This window comes from Excalfactoria chinensis, chromosome 4 (genome assembly GCF_039878825.1).
Source record: "Excalfactoria chinensis isolate bCotChi1 chromosome 4, bCotChi1.hap2, whole genome shotgun sequence".
Lineage (NCBI taxonomy): Eukaryota > Metazoa > Chordata > Aves > Galliformes > Phasianidae > Excalfactoria > Excalfactoria chinensis.
Window position 1 is genome coordinate 21,247,479 of NC_092828.1, and position 16,403 is coordinate 21,263,881.

At 42.6% G+C, this 16,403-nt stretch overlaps 2 protein-coding genes and 1 long non-coding RNA gene across 8 annotated transcripts in view; 2 read left to right on the forward strand and 1 right to left on the reverse strand.

Annotated features, from left to right (window-relative positions):
- Positions 1-11,722, reverse strand: part of PDS5A (PDS5 cohesin associated factor A) — a 72,601-nt gene extending 60,879 nt beyond the window's left edge. For 2 of the 5 annotated variants that reach the window (XR_011903457.1, XM_072335764.1), the window contains exons 1-2: positions 11,489-11,641; positions 10,507-10,677 (exon numbers count right to left, since the gene is read on the reverse strand). Coding sequence is in view for 4 of the 5 variants with exons in the window: in XM_072335764.1 (XP_072191865.1) it covers positions 10,507-10,677; positions 11,489-11,515 (198 nt within the window). In the remaining variant the exon portion in view is untranslated. Of the gene's footprint in view, positions 1-10,506; positions 10,678-11,336; positions 11,359-11,488 lie in introns of those variants that run through there. The other 3 variants (XM_072335763.1, XM_072335762.1, XM_072335761.1) reach the window with 3 other exon arrangements.
- LOC140252177 (uncharacterized) lies at positions 4,449-7,317 on the forward strand. The gene is made up of 3 exons (XR_011903557.1): positions 4,449-4,521; positions 5,923-6,008; positions 6,471-7,317. It is a non-coding gene; the product is annotated as an uncharacterized lncRNA (long non-coding RNA).
- A 94-nt stretch (positions 11,723-11,816) lies between the features above and the next one.
- Positions 11,817-16,403, forward strand: part of N4BP2 (NEDD4 binding protein 2) — a 53,315-nt gene continuing 48,728 nt past the window's right edge. Inside the window, exon 1 of one of the 2 annotated variants that reach the window (XM_072335294.1) lies at positions 11,817-11,876. The gene's annotated coding sequence lies outside the window, so the exon portion shown is untranslated. Of the gene's footprint in view, positions 11,877-11,931; positions 12,069-16,403 lie in introns of those variants that run through there. The other variant, XM_072335292.1, reaches the window with a different exon arrangement.

The window sequence follows — 16,403 nt, forward strand, 5'->3', positions numbered from 1 at the left end:
AGCACATGACTGTGTAAGCTGCATTGATCCAGATGAACACTAACCTGTGACAGAAAAGTTTTGAATGGGATAAGCTCCGCACTCCAGTATCCAACAGGTGACAGAGACACCTGGACTGGCATTTGGGAAAACGATGGTCCACAAGCAAGAAAGACCACTTGTGTGGCTCTGTTGTTTGCCCATCCACACATTCCAATACAGTGAAGCACAGCAGGGTTTGATTAAAGTAATCCTCCAGCTACTGGTGTAGCAACTTCATCCTTTCCAACTTCATTATTTCCACTGCTCCACACTTCTTTCCTCACTCCATACCTCTGCTTTTCATTTTTCTCATCTTAGTCTTCACAGACTCTATTTGCTTCTACACCTTTGAGAGAACTGCTGACTCAAAGAAGGAAAATGACTTTGAATTGGAACTGCCTGAATAGCAATAGCAGCAGGGATAAGGATGAAAAACTTTCCTTCAGTAGCAGCATCACCTTAGAATACTCGAAGTACTCGGGTGCAACGATGCAAGAACTGCAAGCTTCCAAGATCCGATATACAAGAGAACTCACATTTTGTATTTTCAGATAAACTAACTTGCTTTTTGACTATTAAACTATCTGCTATGCAGGTCAGTAGAGACTAAGATGACTCACAACACGCAGCCACTTCATGATGCAGCCCTTTAACCAAAGCATTGATAGGCACTGAATCAGTTTGCATTCAGAAACTTTTATACTCATCACACACATATAGACTGAAATAGGAATGACTCTGAAGAAGGTTAAGACAGTGTGAATTAGGGTACAATCCTGCTGTGCCATTTCTCAAGAGACAGAGAAAGTTTAAGAGAGAAACTGCAGTACAGAACTCATGGAGAAGATGAATACAGTTTCGTATCAGCATAACAAATCCAATTCAGATCACGATGCTCCAACATTTGAGCACAAGGTCCAAAACAAAGTTCCAGGGTAAAAATGTCAAAATTAAGCAAAATTAACTGGTAGCATTTGTAGTCTGCAATCTGACTGAAGGCATTTTAATCTTTACAGGAAACAAAGGCTGGGAGTGTAAGACTACCTTTGGAAAATGCCATGTGCTGCACTCACTTCCCCAGCTGAGCTTTACAAATATAGACTTTAAACTGCTTTTCACTCCCAGTTCAAGAGATATTTTTAAAACTTACTAGGTTTTCAGCTGACTCACTTCCAGTTGTACCAACATGAACATATTCGACAAAGAGAGATCCGTATCTTAAAGCCAAAATCTCATCATTTCAAAGCTGCCTAGATTACCCGTTTCAACTAGAATACAGCTGACATCTTATTTCCTGCTTTTCTGTTTTTCCTTAGGCTGCAGAGTTATGCCTGCCTTCGTGTTCCATGTATGTTTTCTAAGAAAACCAAGTCACTAACAGCTCACAAAGGCAACTCCTAAATTAGGAGTCCTAGATCATCCCAGTTATCATTTACAGACAGAAGCAAAGATAGTACTTTCTTGCCACTGGAACTTTACTGTCTTCAGAGAAGCTTTAGATAAGAGATGGATTAAAAGTTTTGCAGAAATGGTGACGCGTAGCATCTACATTTGCAAAGGATGACTGAGTAAGGTATTTCAATAGATGTATTTTCAGCAAAACCCTTTACAATTCTTTTGTTTTTCTTTCTGCTTTAATTTTTAAGTGAATGACTGTTAACCTGCCAGCAATTCAATGCTGAGAAAGAATCACTTGTTTAAATACAACAAAAAGTCCATAGGGTAACCTTCCCCACCTCTTCCCAGAATGCTGAATTCTGTTTCTACCACCAAAACTAAGAAAAGACTATTTAATTCTTAAGCTGTTCCAGTAATGAGATAAAAACTTCCCTGCAGGTACCCTTCATACCATTATGTCACTGCACAAACAACGGGTATAATTCTGAATGATCCCTCTTTGCTGTTCCATGCAGACAAAGTGTTTTAGAAAAGTTATATCCTTTCAAACTGAAGAGGACATAAAACTGAAGCTCACGGGAAGGCACTGCAGCTAGTGAGAGAGAAGTAACTGAATACTGTATTTTATCATTTTAAATCACAAGAAGAATTTCCATGTTCCTCAAAATTTAATTTCAAATAACTCCCTACTAAATTATGACTGTGGTTTGATTAAATTTCAATGATGAGCTTACTGTACACAAGCGTTACTGCACTTTGAGTAATTAAGTACACGCATACATTTTAGAGCAGGAACACAAAGCTGTATTAAGGTAACATGACTTACCCTACTTTGAACACTATCTACCTGAACATAAAATTAAAGTTTTAAGGGGAACAATCTGCCATCGTTTTCCTTCCATTAGAAGAATAACAGAAGCACAGTCAAACACTTTTTGTTTGTTTATTTTCAGGAACAGTAATTTATTCCAGTACTGTTTGCACACCCACACTATAGCATCAGACAATCCAATCGCAAGGCTGAAACTTCAGATCATCTTCATATTAAGCACCTCCTACATTCAACTATGTGCTTTTATCTGTTTTTGTGAGGCTAATTCTCAGGCAACAAGAATTACAGTAACAGGATTTTCATGGTAAGCACAAGTTTGAAGTTGGCACTTCTCTGGTCTCTCGGATCAGATGTATCAATAAAATAGCTTCAAGATTAGCATCTGAAGCTATCCCCTGACAATCTTAACAACATACTGTAAGGCCTAAAATTCCCAGTGACCCCAAACAAATAGCGTTTCAACAAAGGTAACAGGCTGTATGTACCTGATGACAATAGAATGTCATCAAGATGAGTAACTTTATCAAACAGATAGAAGAAAATGGGCAAGCTAAGGAAAACGAAGACATTAAATAGGCTGACCACACTTCACAGTAAGCTCTGACAAAACTTTCCCCCCACCATGACTGCAAAACAGATCCCACCACTGCAGTTCCGACACCTCTATCAGATAAGCATGTCTCATCTGTCACACATTAATAAAACATTCAGGATATCTAGGAAAGAGAAAATTCTCAACTTTTGTTTCTGAGCAGGAACACACTTTGTAACCCTCCTATCTTTCTTTACTCCTAGGAGTACTTCATCACGCTTAAGACACCTTTGCAATAACCAAAAATCTGATGGCAGCACAGCAGTGGGAATACAGTTCATTAGTTTACTGCAGCTGCAGAACTGGCCAATGCACACACTGCTCTGAGTGACACCAATAGGAAGTGTGTGTTTTACATCTCCAGGTACCAACAGGGATTAAGGACATACTGCAGTCTATACAGGAACTTTATATATGAAGAATGTTTAACATGGAATGGGAGCTATGCAAGTTCAGTTCCTTTAAAACACAAAAGTGGCTCTAATACACATTGTGAACTAATGATCTGCTAATTTATTTATTTATTTTGGTAGCAAAAGATGCATGCAGGCATTAAGTACAAAGTAGCATGAATTGATTCAAGCAGACGGGGAATAAAAGTAACCTCAGACAATGTTTCATTTGCCTTCCTATCAATCATCTCCACTCTACTGTCTGCAAACCAAGAGATAATTTTTCTTCTCTCATCTCATGGCACTACTGCGAGGTTAACACTTTGTTTATGAGCCTTGAGCACAGCTAATGCTATTGCTGTTTTACAAACTTATGCATACCAACTCCTCGTAGGAATGCAGCAACACGGCTAGGATTTTGTATCCAAACTTATTTTAAAATGTTTGACTACAGCAGGAGCTTTCCACATTTATACCATAAAAACACATACTGCCAGGCACACCCACCTAAAATAAGTGATTTACATGATGAAAGCATGCCACTGCTGCAAACCACGTTCAGCTCTGCTTTGCTACAGCCTTCCAGTGCAACCCTGAGAAGCAGCTGACCTTCAACAATATTTACATTTCACCTTTCAATTTAAATAAATGCTCTTTCTCCACGAGAGGGAATCAAAACCAGAAATTCCCAATCTACTATCTGTCATCAATTATCTTCTGTGCTTTTACCACAATTAATCTCTTGCCCAAGTTAAATCTATACATATCATACCTCTGTACCATTTTCTCAACCCCAATGTTAATGTGGTATCTGCTATGTGATTATGTGCATTTAAAACAAACAAAAAAAGCCTTGAAGCCACTTCTGAATTTATTTATTGATGCTGCAAGACAATAAATGAGGGAAAATATTGCAGGAGAGAAGTATTTTATGTCTTGTTAGGCAACTGATCATGCTATCACAGTCTCAAAGAATGGTATGGGTTAGAAGGGACCCTGGCCACAGGCCAGGTCCATCAACCTCCACATTTGTATGGGAAACTGTAGATCACAGCCTGAACCTCTGATTAACCATCTGAGGCAAGTGACGGCAGCTGCAGGAGCACAGGTGAAGGTAATTCAGCTGTGCTCCCAGTAAGGGTGGAGCTTGACTCCACCTCTCCTAGATCCCATTTAAGGGCTGACCACCACTAAGGCAGCATCTCTTTTTGGAGATTGTTCCTGTGTGGAGTTTCTACAACAAGCCTTAACACTGGTGAGCATCTTGACTGCGAGCCTCAACATTGGTGAGTCTTTCCTATATAATCTTTGGCTATCCATCTAATTTACCTTTGTATAATTACAGCTGTACAACATTTAACACTAGATCAGGCTGCTCAGGGCACTACCCAACCTATAACTGGTATGTTGTCACCTTTTATAAAGTTTCTGTAGGGTTTCTGTAGGATGCCTGTTGAATTGTCTGCAAAAAAACTTTTAGCAGAAAATGTGTCCTTTTCTGGGTTCCTAGGCAGAAAGAAGAGGCTTAATTCATAGAAGTGCTAAGCATTCCACATTGTAACTGAAACCAAAGAACCATGCAGTCTGAATGAGCAAAATGCAACAAAAGACACAGTCACTTCAGAAGTTACATCTCAGACCTGCCAAATGAGACCCCTAAAGTCAACTCTGTGGTTGTTCCTCCTCCCCTTCTCAGTAGGGGCAGCTCTTCAACTGGGGTTCAGATCAACCCCTCACCAAAAGAATTAACAAAAGCAACAACAACAACCCACTAAGCACAGTACTATTAATAATCCTTTGAGGTTTTGATTAGAATAAACAAGGATGTAACTACTTCGGGCCTAGTCTGTCCATTTCAGTGGTTCATCATCAGATGTTCTCACTGCAACTGATCAAACTCCGGTTTTCACCCCTACCTCCATCTCCAAACGGGACTGCTATTATCTTATAATGCATTTATATTTTTATTGCCAGGATACCATTAGAATAATATTATATACATGAAGCTGCTAATAATTACTGATGTACTTATAACAACATTATCTTTCAAAAAGCATTTAGTCATCCATCAATCTGAAATAAAATAACATCCAAGTGAACCTCTGTGGTCTATTTCTCCAAGGATTGAGAAAATTGGGGCAATTACAAAGAAAAGAGCTATTACTTCATTGGAGAAAAGGGGGAAAAAAAGAAATATCAGTACAAGATTTCTTCTTCTCTGACTGGTGGCCTGTCCCAGTTAATGAAAAACTTGATCGTTGCCAGAGTCAAACTAATTAAAAAGATTAAACTATGAGCAAATTCAAATTAGAAATTTGGCTTTAGGCTTCTGTGGCCAGCAATAGTTCAAGAACGTTGCTAACTGCAGTCTGCAGTTAAATACGATTAATGGGAGTTTAAGAAGTGTTAGAATAATTAATTATCTGTGGATCATTTTGCAACCTGGTAATGCAACCGCTATAAAGCTACTTAAAATTCTTACATTTAAGCACATATGGACATGCAAGTCAGAGGCCTGAGACACAAGAACATGCGTGTCATCTCTTACTGGCAAAAAGTACTTAGTTAATGCAATCCAACATACGTAATATGGATCTTTTTTCCCCTCAAATGCACCAAACCCCAGCATGTGACAATAAGAACCAGGTTTTCTTCTCCTGGATGACATTCTATTTTTTATTTTTTAGTTTCCTTCAAAATAACAACGCATGTGCAGATCCAAGTTCCACACAGCACACCATACAATCCCAAAGGCCATATAAAGAAGTATCAGGTGAGTAAAGAGATTAATTTACTTTACTTTGCTTTTAATTTACTCACAGACATCCAGCTTAATCCAAACATTAAAAGAGGAAAGATAAAAACACCTTAATTTTAAAATTATGTAACAGATATCTAAAAAAATTCTGTGAATAATTAGCATTAGTTATTAGCATGAACAATTTCTAGTGATGTAAGGATAATCTTCCAGAGATAAAAGCACAACAAACCCAACTACAAAGAAGACAACATCTAATAACCCAAGGAACATACGGAAAGACAATGGGAAGGATTGGGAGTGTTTGTTTATATCAGCTAATTTAGAAATGCCAAGGGACGAGATAAGGAAGTCTGCAAGGCACACCAGGAGGACTAATCCAGATGATCACACGCTGGGCCTCGGGGTGGGGCAGCAGGGGGGAACCGGAGGACAGAGGGATAAAAAAAATCTCACAGAAAACATCTTGTTGGATAGTTACCATGCAAAAGTGACAAGGCTGCTGGACTCATTGTGAACTACGAGGAGACCCCCACCCAGAAAACCAGAACAAAAACCAGAATGCTAACTTCATCTATGACAAAGGACTGCATAACCTTCAACAAATTTTAACCCACAGAACCTTCATTTCTCTAGAACTTTATGCACACTGCTTTAAAGCTTTGTTAAAAATCTCTACACTGAAATACATCTCACTCCATTCTTCTGTAAAGCTTCAGAAACTGTTCTTGTACTTATGTATTTCAGTGCCTAAGTAAACATACTTTGTACATATTTGATGAAATAGGATTGCTTAGACTGATATGTATGTGGAACGCCAAGAGCTGCACTACAAATACTTCTCTTTTTCCTACATATCTCTAACACCTAGCGAATTCTGTAGTTATCAATACAAACCTATACTGAACTTGTACATCACACACCAGTTCTACTGAAAAAAATATTAACAGCGAGATAAAAATGGGGACTTTATACTAAAGTCCCTTTACTTTATACTAAAGTCCTGCAAGGCTGTCGTAAAGCAAGATGTTTGTTGAATGTTGCAGACTTTGAAACATTGAAATCAAATCTGAAGTGTCTTCAGTACAGAACTGCCCCCCCCCCATATGATGCCTCTCTCCTAGACTAACACAAGCATTTGTCAGCTCTTGTGAAAAAACAGGCAAGAAAATGACTCAGGCTAAAACTGATGCAGTAATTTTTTTTCCTATTAAGTTTTAAACCAGATCTGTTTACCCATCAATTTTACCACGAGGCAAAACAAAACACTTGTTGAGAAGGTAGAGAACATGGGTAGGAAGACAAGCAGCAGAGATAGACACCTTTCAATGGCAGCTCTCACATCACCTTTAAAGGCTGTGAGAATCTCTCTGCATTTTGGACTGATTGGGTTATTTTAAGTATCTTTGACAATCAATTACACTGCTACTAACCCTACTCCTAATGATGACAAGGTTATATATAAATCACTTGAAAATATTCTCTTGTGACCAGGGAAATTTGATATTTTACTGACAACAGCATGCAAGGTTTATACAAGTTTGGCAAGGCAATAAAATATATTCAATCATGAAAAAATTTCAACAGTTGATTATTATAATTTATTTTAACTTTGAGGTCACTGAGAAGTTTTGCAGGACAGATGCTGAGTGTCTCAGGCTTCCTTCAACTACATTATAAGGAAAAAAATATAACACTGATAGCACAATTGTTCTCAACTGGTATTTAGTTGCTGGTTCCAATTTAGACCTGAAAAAGGACATGGGTGACTTGAATTATTTATTTTCCACTTATATTATTCCATTAAATAAAAGACATTATCTCACCCGACAAACCTTACTAATGTTACAAACATTTGATTTATAGCTCTGAAACCAACTGCTATATAATGAACTGGTGCACTGTAAAGAGCAATATTATCTCCCCCCAGTTTTTTTTGTAGCCATTGTGTTTTGTAGAGAGTTTCAAAACTGTTACTTGCTAGCTGCCTCATTTGTCCATTTAATAGGTTCAGTTAAGCTCAGGCCATTTGTCCCCAGGCATAGCACAGTACTGTTAGAATTGCTTCTTTAGTGGCTGAGATTATGCATGGCATACCATCCTACAGCAAGGAGGTACTGACCCAACACACTAAAAAACATCTTCGACACCATTAAGTACCTGAGCTCCTGGTGCTTCATGCAACAAACACGTGCAATCCAGAGGCTTTTCCTTTCAGCGCTGCTCAGAAGGCACATATTGACTTGAAAATTCAAAACCTCCATCTTTGGGGCAGTGCTGTTATCATACATATATATCAAAACACTGCAAATGACTCTGGCCTACATTTTATCACCTACAGCCCGAAGCAGAAGGAGAGAACGGATAGGAAAACACTCTTTTTAGAAGTCCTTGGCACAAAAGCTGCTGCTCAGGCACTCTGGGACAGGTGCCCAGAATGTCTCAAGTTCCAATAATAAGAAAAGCCTTCATTATGAGTAGAAACCTGGACACAAAAATACTGATGTGATATCAGCAAAGTTGCTAATATCAACACAAATCTGCAGCCAGTTAAGTTGGATGTGTCTTTAGTAAGTCAGAGAACAAAAATGTGCACACACCAAGAACAGTGGCTATCAGAACACCAAGATACATGAAAAAAGACACACACAGCATCTCTAGGTGATCTTGGCCAAGGCAAAAACCCTACAGTTGCAAGGATTGGATCAAAATATGCCCGAATTTGTACATCTTGCTCAAGCTGGCTTCTATCAATATTTAAAGCTCTGGAAAGCTTTCTTTAAACTGAACAAAACTTTTACATACATTTCTATCAAAGTACTGTATTACATTCCACATGTCAATGTGATTTTCTCCCTGTAAATCAAGTTGATATAAAGAAACATGGAATTCATATGCAAGGATTAATGCTCACTTTGAAGCAAAAACAAAGAAAGAATATTTGTTGGGTTGGTTCTAAAAGGTACAATTCTACTTCCAATTTTGTTGATGTTTTGGGAAAGCGAACAACGGATAAAAAGAATTTCCAAACTCAGATTAAGCAATACTAGTATGAGAAGAAAAATCTTTCTTTGTTGCTTAAGCAACAACGGAGCCGCTACCAAACTATTTGCTCCCATTTACCATCAGTCTAAAGTCTTGAGGTCAGCAGAATTCCTTAACAGCACTTGGTAAAAAATAAGAACACCTCCTCTTAGCCTGAAAGTCCCATCTGACACACAAGCAGGCAAATTCAATGAGACACATATGTATGATTTGGAAATCCTACTATTTCTGTTCTCTAGGATGGCACGGCTCACCAGTACAAGTTCTCCCATTAGAATAATAATAATACCCATTTATCATGAAGGTTTCAAAACTGCACTCCTCCCCGTTTAACACACGCTCTGATTCAAGGTCTCTGTCCTAACAAAGCTCTAGGTTCTTCTGTAACAATATCCCACCGCAGTTTTGAAAATACCAGCTTAGACTCTTCAACAGACAAATTTCCAATCTGCAATTGGATGAGGTCAGTTTTCACAGAAACAACTGACACAAGCCCTGCCGCACTGAGAGCACAGGACGATGCCTACAGTTTCTTCACATTTATAGTTCAGATGCTTTCCACTGTGCTGAGGGACTGGGTGAGACCACAATTTCTATCTTTCAGTCTTTGCGGGGATATGATTATGATGGGAAACACATCATCAGATAAGAGAATATTTCTATTCTCAAAAAAATCACATCTCCACCCTGGGCACAACAATATTCTGGTCCAAAGACCACGGTGCTAACAAATGAGCTGTGCTAATATTTGGTCAGTGCTAAATCTTCTCTGTTTTTGGCACAGATTTGAGAAATAATAGTACTGTATCATAGTATTTCATGCATCTGTAGGAAAGAAAACCTCACAGTCCTCCCGGATGCTGTCAAACAAGCAGAAATGGTGTGTTTACAACAACAATCCCTTTTGTTTATGAAAATCTAGCAACTTTGACAAGCACCAGACACGTGAATTGTATTAAACTGCAAAATCGGATTAATTTTTACATAGGAAACAATTACAAAGTTCCACCTATGAATTCCAGAAATTCACCTTCACTAGTTATAAGCAATGCTGTCTTTTTTGTCCCGAATACCCTAAACGAGACCTGATCATTTCCCCCCCCATCCCACTGAATCTTGCTCTGCTGGAACCCAGGGATACCTCCCAGCTCATCAACAAATAGATTAGCAATATATCCTGAAATTAGCAATTATGACCCCACTTCAGAACCCTCTCCAACATCGTGGATGCATTTCACGTACAAATCAGCAGTTCTCCATACTGATTCCAGCTTTGAGAGAACACGTGAGGACAGTCACCAGCTAAAATACAACTCCTCCTTTTTTGGATACAAGCAAGGAAGTGACATTCTTACAAATGTCTGCGGGTGGGGAGACATTTCAGCTATGACAGTAGAACTCGGGCAGTCCTGCGACACGTTTACTGTGAGAAGCAAAAGTTACAAGAAGATGGGCCAGGATGGCCTACCTTTAACCGTTTCACCACCTCATCGTTGGTAATTTTGTCGGTGATCTCCTTCACTCCGGGCGGGTAGTAAATGATTTTACCATCGGCGGCGGGTTTTGGTTGGGCAGACGGGAAGTCCATCCTGGTGCCGCTGCTCAGAAACTTTCCTTCTGCACAGTCCTCTACCGGCCTCTATCGGTCAGAAAACAAAAGTTCAGCGGAATGGCACCGACTTTCTAACCCTCTTTTTCCATTTCGAACCCTCAATTCGCAGAAGGCCCCGGCCCCCGCCGCGCCGCCCGAGCCCCCGCCGTCGCCCGGCCGCATCCCGCCGTCCCGAGGCCGGGCCCGCCGCCGCGCCGCCCCTCGCCGCCCCGGCCCCTCCGCTCTCCGCCGCCGCCTCCTTTCATCGCGGGGCCGCTCCAGCCCAACACCGATAGTTGGGAGCTGCCGATTTTACAATGAAATTTCGGCCCCGATCGAAGGATGCCCCGGCCCCCGGGGACGGCGGGCGGCTGAGGCGGGGCGCGGGGCGGCGATGCCCGGCCCGTAGGGGGCCGAGGAGCCGGCACGGCGGCGCGGAGCCGGGAGCCGAGGCCTAAACAGTTAGGCCTCAAAACTATCGGGAGGCAGAGGAACCAACAGGAGAGGGGGGGGGGAAAGGAGGGAGGCGGCGGCGGCGATCGCAAACAAAACCCCCCCGCCCGCCCCCGGCCCCTCGCCCGGCCCCCCCCGGCCCGTGGGAGCCCCCCCCGGGGCTGGGGCTGGGCCGCTCGCCACTTTCCGTTTGTTCCCGCAACTTCACGGCCCAGCCCCCCCCCCCGGCCCCGCCGCGCCCCGCCGCCCCTCACCGCGCGCCGCCGCGGGGCCCACAAAGATTTCCCCCCCCCCCACTGGGCCGGCCCAGAGCACGGCTCCCCCCGGCCGCGGGGAGGAGGACGAGGAAAAGGAGGAGGAGGGGGGCGCGGGGAGGGAGGGACGCGGGACGCGGAGCCGCCTTTACCTCACGCAGCTCCGGAAGGTGCAGCATGGAGCGGCCTCCACGACGGCCGCTCCTCGCCGCTCCGCCGCCGCCCCGCCGGCCGCTGCCCGCCCGCTCCCGCCGCCTCCTCCCTGCGCGGCGGTGCGGCGGCTCTGCTCGGAAGGGGGAGGGGGAGCTGCTCGGTGGCGGCGGCGGCAGCAGCGGAGAGGGGGAGGCTCCGCCGAACGCGCGCCGCGGGGACACAGTGCCGCTCTCCGTCCGGCCGGGGAAGAACAGCCGGGAGGAGGCTCCGCGCCGCGCCGCCCCCTCCTTCTCTCCTCCCTCCTTTCCTCCTCCCTCCGCCCGGGCCCGGACACGCAGCGCCGCCCAGGCGAGACGCCCCCGGCCCCGAGGCGGGGTGAGGCCGCCAGTAAGTCGCGGAGCCGCACGCGGGCTGTGCGGGGCGCGGCCGCCTCGGCGCTGCCTCACGCTTGGCGCCAAAAGCGGCGTAGGGCCGCCGGCCGGGGAAGCGGGCCGGGGGCTCGAGCGGCCGCGGCCTCTCGCGGATGGGGCCGGCCGCTCCCGGCTGCCGAGCGGAGACGTGTCGGTGGCTGCGCTTCAGGTACCGCTCGGCCCACGTTTCCCTCGGCTCTTGGTTCCGAAGTGGGGATGGTGGCCGGGGCTGACCTGCGTGGTGAATGGTAGTATGGGGAAAGCGGTTAATGGTGGCACTGTGGCAGGGAATGGCCTTTCTCCAGCCGGGTTTGCATCTGTGTGCTGACATCTGAGTGCTTTGACTTCGCAGAGGCAGATGAGTTTCTCAAGATGGGATTTCCATGTATAAACCTCTGGCAGAAGCTTGGAGGTGCAGATTGAAGGGGCCTTGCCACCACCCTCAGGGATTCCTTCCCTGTGAAATGTCTTTGTACTGCCATATTCCTTCTGCTTTCTGATATGTCCGGAAAGTCACTGACAAAGTGGGATCTATCGATCCCTTTTGGGCCTGTGTTTTAGGCCATGTGTGTCCAAGTACAGGTGTCCAGGAAGTACCATCCATTTGCTTGTCCTGCATTCTGCCGATAATTCACGGTCACAGACCAGCTAAAAGTGTCTCATTTGCAGTTAGCTGATGGATTTCCTCGGAGGTCTGCAGTGATGTGTGTGACTGGAGGTCATGGGGGACTGGCTGCGGGCACCAGAGTTGTGTGGAATAGAAGGGAGGTGATCCCTGCCGCTTGCAGGAAGGGTCCTGCTGCCAGGTTATGAGGAGTGGCAGGAGCATGTGGAGCTCTCGGGTACTTCTGGATCGTGTGGGCAGGAATTTAACTTTCTAGACTCGTGCTCTGTTTCCCTACAGTGTCTTCCTGGATTGAACTGGAAGCCTTGGGAGTCTGTAGCCTACGGAAACTAGCTCTGAAGGATGGCAGTGGAAATGGCTGAGAGTTGCAGGATATGCTTAAGGGAGTCTAATGCTTTTGGGATCTAGATTGGCAATGGGCTTAGATCTGGTTCTAAGTGCTTGGTTTTAAAAGAAATAAGATTCCTTCCAGGCTTAAGTTGGACTGGAGAATTCACAATAGGCAAGTGACCCTAAGAGTGGGGTACAGAAGTCAGCTTTAAGGAAGTTGTACTGATTTTAAAACATAAATGATTGAAAAGTCAACTATTTAATGTTTTTTTCCTAAACATCAGTGCCGTTTAGATAGATTTTTGGAAGCAGGACTCAGACTAGCTGCCAACCTGTCAAAAACATGCAAAAATACATATTGCCAAAACTATTATACTTTGAAGGAACTTTTTGGTCCTTACATTAGATACTTTGCTTCCTAAAGCAAATGATGAATGTAAGCAATTTGATATAGATTCCTCATTTTTAATATACTTATATTAACACAATAAATCAGAAACAAATTCTGGAAGATTATTCGGTTACTTAAAAACGGAAGCGTATATCAAGAACCTATATGAGCTGTCTGTAATTTAAATAGAAATAGAGAGAATGGAAGTTACTAAAAATAATACAAGAAATAAATTTAAAGTGACCCTTTGGAATTTTCTTTACGACCTTAGAATAAATGTAGGAAGGTGCTATGCAGATTTCTCTGGTGGGCAGAACTGAAGTCATGCGGGTGAGATGATCCTTGAAATGTCTCTAAATTCCCCTTTTTAAATGTTTAAGTATTGGTGTATTCTTGAAAGGCTTCGTTTTATGTAAATAGTTGTATGACCCAGTGTGGTAATGCCTTGTGCTTGAAGGTTTCTCACCAACTGGCACCAGCTCTACCTAGGCAGGAATAGGAGGGGAAAAAATGAAAGAGAAGAAGGCTTCTGTCCCTCACATTGCTTTTTGTCCAGGTTAAGAGCAAGTGCTGTGCAGAGCTCAAGTGTGCAGTTCTGTCTGTTTTGTTTTCCACCAGAGAATAAACTCTTGTTTTATAAGGTATGCATGCTCTGTAACTAATATTTAGTTAGATATGACAGGTGAAAGATTTCAGTCAGAGCTAAGGATTGCTTCTTTAATTCGTATTTTATCTTGAGCAAGCTGCTCATGTAGCTGAACACTTCACTGTGTGGACCAACATCTCTGCATCTTTTTTGCAGACTTCAGATAAAAAGTGAAGTTAGTCATTACTGTGGAGTAATGTTTAAGGATTCTTAATTCTCAGGATTTTGTATGTGGAGTACAAAAAAGTCCCAAAACACATTGGTAGAAAGTTGAGTGTTCCAGAAGAGGTTTATGGTACATTTCAGCTTGTACGCACACAATTAGCCAGCAGCATGAGGAGTTTGGCCATTCTTTGGCATGGGTGTTGCCCTTAGCTGCTAAACATAAATGAAGTTCTGCAGTAGGCCGTTCTGTCCCTGCTATGATTTGCCTCTCTCTCTGACTGTAGTTTCTGGTATCAACACAAAGCACAACTTGCTGATGTACTGTAGTCCACAGCAGGCTGTTTGCCAGTGTTCCGGTGTTACGCTGTCAGAGGGCTCTTAGGATAGCTATTAACTTAGATGCTGTTATCAGATATACTGTTTTGAAATGAAACTTAGGCAAATCATGATCAGGTAAATTGCTGAGAGGAGTAGGTGCAAATGCTGTAATCACGGTCTGATTAGGCAGTGGCCTGTCTCCACAGAAGAGGAGCAGCGGGATACGTACTAATGCACCACCTGAAATTCTAATGGGCAAAAACAAAGTATGCGGTTCTGATACCAGCCCCAATTAAGGGAGTTATGAACACTTAACTGTTAGTCTGAATACATGCATCTAGTTTTCTCAATGTGCAAACATAAAGACTTCAGATAACCTGACCTGTGGTACTGTTAATGAACAGTCCTGAAATCTGCTGTCAGGTATGATTGCAGCTGGTAGTGTCTGGTTTGTTGCCTTTGCTTATTTGACCTTCACCCTTCTAATTTCAGCGTGCGGCTGAGATCTGACTTGGACTCTGCTGCTTTTACAGCTGTAGCCAGGTTCATATGATCCCTTGGGTTTTAATGGATGGCTCTGTCTAATAATAAGACCTAGTCCTCACATTTTACTGAGTCCCTACCTGGTGAAATTTCTATTGGAATTTACTGACTTTTAATCTCTCCTCCACCTTTTTTTCTTATTTATTTATTTATTTTTTGTCGTGGAATATATTTAATCCAATGTTTTGTGTGGTTTGTTTGTTTTTAACACACTTGTAATCTAAAATATAATCTATAGGCAGACTAAAACAAAGGATGCTACATGCTCTTGAGGCATATTTGTTCCACTTTTTTCTCTATGTCCTGTAAAGGAAAGTAACAAGGAAAAAAATATGTCTTTTTTTTTCTTGTAGGGGCAGTAATGCAGCAAAAGATTCTCAGAACAAAACAGCCCAGCTTTCAAGTGTAACAGAAGAGTATGGAGTGATTAAGCACAGGGAATTCCTTAACTCTTGTTAAGTTAAGCGATGTGCCCTTGTTTCCAGGAACAGCTTAATGGTTGTTCTCAGGTCTTTGTTAGTACAGAAAGCACAGATAGTGCTAATGATCGAGAACGAGGCAGACCTATCAAGACATTGCAGTGTATCGTGGACTGCAAAATAAGTCATATCTGTCAGTCAGCTTAGCAAACAAGTAAGAAATTCTATCTGGTGGGTTAGCAAAGCACTTGTCTTCCTAATAATAGCTGTGCTCTTGAAAGGTCCTGCTTTGCGGAACCTCTCTGCAAAGGTGGAGTGTGGACCTTCACTGCTGAATTTTTTAAGTAACAAACAAATAGGTCAAAAGGAGGAAAAGCATTGTTGTTTTCAGCTCTGGCATTTGGCCAGTTCTCAATATCTAGCAGATTGCTTTGTAGTTATTAACTTTTCTTCTTAATGAAAAGCTATTTATTTTTTCAATAATACAGTTTTTCTCCTGTGATAGATTTTGGTTCCTCTGAACTCAAAGTGAATTCAAACCCTGGGAAATACATATATATTTATTATTATTATTTGTCCTCAACTTTGCACAGAAGGTTTTTCTTTCAGCTTTTTGACTTTGATTTTAGACCATGTTTCTGATCTCCTTTACCTTTTGTCCGTCAGTTTATTCTTCCACATATGGAGTTGTACACAGCTCCTCCAGTTATAACCTGCATGTTTGCTTCATTGGGTCTTAAGAGAAATTCTTGATGTTTGTAGTTACATTTTGCAGCATAATGTACTTTGCATAAAATTATCTAATTGTTTTAATTAGCTGTTTTTATATAATGATGTTTTATACATTTTCTGTAAATGGAGAATGGTGGTTACACTCAGCTGAGGTGGGTTTCTTAGCAGTGTGGGTTGCCATAATGAAAGTGCTCCGAAGTGTATCCCATTCTAGTGGGTGTTCTCAGTGAAATTATTCTCTCTGAGGGATCATAGAGTCTCAGAATGGTTGAGTTGGAAGGGACGTTGCAGCCCACCCAGTTCCAGCCCCCTACCATGGGCAGGGCTGCTACCCA